The sequence below is a fragment of the Citrus clementina genome, unplaced genomic scaffold (assembly GCF_000493195.1).
Source record: "Citrus clementina cultivar Clemenules unplaced genomic scaffold, Citrus_clementina_v1.0 scaffold_5, whole genome shotgun sequence".
In the NCBI taxonomy this organism is placed as follows: Eukaryota; Viridiplantae; Streptophyta; class Magnoliopsida; order Sapindales; family Rutaceae; genus Citrus; species Citrus x clementina.
Genome location: NW_006262201.1, coordinates 4,641,707 through 4,646,867, shown reverse-complemented (window position 1 = coordinate 4,646,867; position 5,161 = coordinate 4,641,707). Strand labels below are relative to the sequence as shown.

The 5,161-nt window shown below is 37.7% G+C and overlaps 1 protein-coding gene across 1 annotated transcript; it reads right to left on the bottom strand.

The window, feature by feature from the left end:
- Positions 1 to 3,710: 3,710 nt before the first annotated feature.
- Positions 3,711 to 4,631, bottom strand: LOC112097798. Its single transcript, XM_024183378.1, has 2 exons — positions 4,420 to 4,631; positions 3,711 to 4,365 (listed from the first exon to the last, which is right to left on the bottom strand). Exons 1-2 carry the CDS (start codon positions 4,629 to 4,631, stop codon positions 3,711 to 3,713), a joined length of 867 nt encoding a protein of 288 aa, XP_024039146.1.
- Positions 4,632 to 5,161: the final 530 nt, after the last annotated feature.

Here is a 5,161-nt window from a genome sequence, read left to right as displayed (position 1 = left end):
ACCCCATAAAACTAATTACTAAACCCAATTACTAAATAAACCTATTATTAAATTTCAAAATTTTAAATTTTACTCAACAAACCCACCTAAATACCTAATATATCCTTACTAAACTCAATTTGTATAACAATAATGCTTTTACTATAAATTTATATGTGCTCAAAATAATGAATTCAAATATTTTGTTAATATAAACCAATCCATAAGAAAACTAAAATTTTTGTAGTTGTCTATGATTTTTTTATTCATTCAAGAAATAATTCGATTAATTATTAAAATTTTTTTATAGTTTAAAAATGAAATGCTCGAATTTTACTAGAAAATAACTTAAAAGAACCAGTTGTGTAAAAAATAAGATAAAAATTATTTAAATACTTTACTATTTCTCGTCACGAAGAAAATTCATTTTATTTAATTATAAAAAAAAAGGTAAAACAAATTGTAACTCTATTTGTTACTAAAACTGAATATATTAAAGCATTTGTTGCTTAAAATATAAGTCTCTGCATTTAATCATGAGATGTAACTACACAATGAAACCAGATTATGGGAGCCAATTCACTAGTGGCTTGCTGACATGTATACTTATATATATGTTTTAAGATTAATAAAAAATAAAGAATATAAAATACAACATTAGATATATAGATGGGTTTAATAGTAAAAAAATTATATTTTATAATAATAGTTTAATGTCTATAATTGTAATTTGATCTAGGAGTATTTTAATAAGTAAAAATTATTTTTAAATGTGGTTCTTATCAGTAGTTTACTGGGCTCAAAAACCCCACCCTATTTTTATTTATAAGTAGCCCAAATTGGGCCCAAAATTTTTTGTATCTGTAAGAATGTTACTCCTATATGTACGATATTACTATAAAGAAGTTTTAGTATATTATAATAGAGTGGTGCTATTCGCACACCACTGCTTTCCTTAAAAAACCCCTCTTCTTGCCGCACCCCAAAATAAATTGATGAATGCAGCGTGATTTTGAAACCCTGGTTTATTTCCGAAATTAACCCCCTTCATCATCTTTAACAAATGAACACCCCCCGGCGGCGGCAACTGCAACATTTTTTTTTTAACTAGCAAATACTTCAAATTGAAATTGAAATGAAACCCACTACAATGTCATCAAGTCACTATGATAATAAAAATAAATACCCTTTAAAATAAAAAAAAAATAAAATCTAAATATTTAAGTAATTAAAACTCCATAACAACATCTACTCTTCAGCAGCTGATTCACCTATTTATTTGTTATACTTCCCGCATTCCTTTGATCTTGTGATAGATATAAAAAAATATTTTTTTTTGTTGATTTTTTATACTAGCTAACTAGCTCGAATTATATAATTTTTTTTTAATGCGAAGAGTAGGAGATTGGATTGAAAACCAGTAGTTAGGGATAAAATTTAAGATTAGAAAAGAAAAAATGAATCGATTTATTATAGATTAAATCAATAAGATTAGTTTTGAGAAATGAATGGATACAAATAAATAAGTTCTAAATATAAAAATCTGAATGATGAGAATTTAAAACCTAAAAAAAGAAAAAAGGGTAAAGTGATGAGGGTAATTTGGAATTAAAATGTGATTTTTGAGAAGTGATGTATATATAAAAATATTTAAGAAGTGCACTCAGAAAAGGAGTTTTTTCAGGAACTTAGAGGGGTGCCAATAGCTCCACTCATTATAATATTTCTACTAAATATAAGATTATAAGAACCCACATGTAGGCCGCTAGAGGGTCCTTTGTTACAGTAAAATCAAATTCCAAGGCCCGTGTTCTGTAAACATGGATAAAATTTCCTTTAAGACCTCATTAGTATAATAGTATAGGTCATTTTCATCTTGTGCACGCCAACTTTGTTAGTTTCTTTCCCATCTCATAAAACACACCGTTTTCTTTTTTTTTTTCGGCTGAATATCTGTATATTTTAAAATGTGAATTTAAAAATAAACGATACTATAAAATATTGGATGTTCATTTAAGAGCTTTCATATGTACTTATTGAGTCAAATATATATATATTTTTTGTATATACAATAATAGCAAGAATAGCTCTAGTACAGTTCCCGTTTATAACTCCTAACAGTCAATTGAAAATTCTAAATTTTCGGTTATACCCTTAAATTTTTCGCTACTAACCCTTAGCTTCTTATATGTGACACACAATATACGACAATTTGGGAGTATATATAACTAATTATTTAGATCAATTCTGACAATAGCCATATTGTAGATACGCACATCATTTTGTTACTTGAAATTAAGTTGGTTGTTGATTCTTAACGTTCTTCTAGAATTTTGACTAGATTCTGGTAGATACGAGAAGCTCGGTCGATGTCCTATTCAAGACAACTCTGGAGGAGATGGGAATAGCAGACCTGAGGTTAGAGCACACCAATACCTCCTTGAAGGGATTTGGTGGAGGAAAGCTGGTCCCTCTAGGCGTGGTCGAGCTGCCCATCACAATTGGCAGCTCCCCAACAGAAAAGACTATGATCCTGGATTTTGTGGTTGTCGATGAAGAGGGTCCTTACCAGATGATTATAGGCCGCCCCTTTCTGAGGATGAGCAGAGCAGTACTCTCAAACCATTACTTGGCTCTCAAGTATCGGGTAAATGGAGTAGTTGGGGTGGTACGAGGAGACCAGAGAATTGCCCGAAGCTGTTACTCCACAGCAGCAAGGGAAGCAATGCAGATCACATCACTTGATACTCAAGTGGGAGTCAAGGATGGCAGAGAGGAGCCTGTTGAGGAGCTGGAAATAGTAAGGTTGGAACGCAGCACATCTCACGAAATATTTCCAGTAAGACCCAATTATGCTTTAGAATTATTTCTCTTCGTACTTATTATTTGTTTTATACTTAGTCAATTGCATGTAAGCCGAATTCAATAATTAATGAAAGATGGAGGAATTTCATTCAGTTGTCATATTACACAAGCAAAAATCTTCTAAGGCACGCAAAGGCTCCAAAGTCTCAAAGCTTGTTTTATGACGAGACAGGAAACCAAACATTCCAGGATCTACTCTACCAAGCGAAGGCGAGTAGACCACAAAAGTCCCAAAAATCTTCTAAGGCACGCAAAGGCTCCAAAGTCTCAAAGCCTGTTTTACGACGAGACAGGAAGCCAAGCATGCCAGGATCTACTCGACCAAGCGAAGGCGAGCAGACCACAAAAGTTCCAAAAATCTTCTAAGGCACACAAAGGCTCCAAAGTCTCAAAGCCTGTTTTATGGCGAGACAGGAAGCCAAGCATGCCAGGATCTGCTCGACCAAGCGAAGGCGAGCAGACCACAAAAGTTCCAAAAATCTTCTAAGGCACGCAAATGCTCCACAAGTCTCAGAGCCTGCTCTATGGTGAGACAGGAAGCCAGGTATGCTAGAATCTGCTCAGCCATAAGAAGGAGAGCAGACCACCAAAAGTTAGAAAAAGTTTAAAAACCATACAAAGGCCTCATAAGTCTTAGAGCCTGCTCTATGACGAGACTGGAAGCTTAGAATGTCAGGATCTGCTCGACAGTAAAGAATAAAGTGAAAAGCAAAGCAAACAAACTCAGGAGTTTTATTAATTTGCCAAAAATAGTAAAGAGCTAATATTCTCGACATAAAACGTCCCAAAAAGAAGTACATAACGTAAAATGCAATCAAGAGGACGGGGAATCAGTAAGCAGAGCCGTCTCTGCCGATTGGTCCACTTCAGGAGCAGGGGGTCTCACCAGTTGCGCCCGGAGGGGGGGTACTTGCCTCGACAACATCAGTAGGAGCTGCACGAGGAGGGGAGGTTGCCTCCTCAGTGGCATGTGGTTCCGCCTCTTCACCACCTTCTTTAGCTGCCTTCTCGTCCATATATTCAGCTACACCAGCAGCAAGCTCATCAATCTTCAGACCGAGATGCTGCTTCCTAAGAACGGCCATGATGCACCGATAAGAATACCGAAGCCCCTGGTTATCAACTTCCTTCTTTAAGTTTTCGACCTGGGTCTGGTGGGAAGCTGTAAGGGATTCGAGTCGAGCTTTGTAGGTAGTTTGTTGCGTCTGCAAATCATCGTTAACCTTATTTAGCTCCTCCTCAAGGGTGATAACTTTTGCCTGCGCGAGAGACTCCCGCTCTATCAATTTCAGATTCTCGAGGTTGAGATCTGCAGTTTTCTTCTCGACAGCGTCAGCTTTGTTTTTTGCTGACTGAAGGTCTTCTTTCATTTTTCGGTCGTAACGACCGACCTTCGCCTTGTAGTACGTGGCCATACAACCAATGTGAAAAGCACTGAACTGCATGGCCCCAACCAACTCGCCTAAAGTGCTACCGTCAAAATCCTCCAAGTCCTTCTTGCTCACGAGCCTAGAAAACTCGCTGATGTAAGGGAACAGATGCTCTAGTCAATTGTCGGGCAAAAGAGGTCTTAACCCTGCTGGTGGATGTGGGAAAGTGGGATCATCACCACTTCCACTAGTTTCTCTGGCTCTGGCAGGAGGAGGATGAGGTAAAGTCTTCAAAGGGGAGGCCTGCTCCGCAGTGTTGACCCGTTTCCCAGGGGGAGCCTCTTTGTTGTGATCTCGCTTAGCAGCACCAAGACGACGACGTTTTCTGGTCAAAGCCCCAATCACAATGTCCTTCATCTCGAGATTGGTGGGTACTAGGCGAGACTCGAAGAAGTTATAGATAGTCAGCAATTCCCTGTACGAACAGGAATTTGCCAATACAGTCTTGATCCGCTTGAGCTCGTCAGGTTCGAGGTTGTAGTGGACGCCCTAGGAACCTGCAGTTCGAACAAAGACCGTGTTAGAAAATGATCAATCACTAGAACAACTAAGGGTACAAGACATCTAAAACGAGCAGGCAACCTGGAACTACGAAACGGGAGGGACATGAATGTTCTCCCCATCAATCTAAGCCACTTGACCCTAGAGACCCCCAGCAAAAAATAATTTTCTCTTCCAATTCCCACCACCACCTGTTGGAAGATCGGTTATGAGTTTCCTAGTCTTGGTGTTTGATATGAAATAATACCAGCCGGCGTTTTTGGGGTTGCTCTTTAACTGATATAGATGTTTGACCTCTTCAACCATGGGTTCTTTCTGACAGCATCTGCTCCACAAAATGAACAGACCAGAAAGTACCCTCCACCCGTTAGGGTTAAGTTGACCAG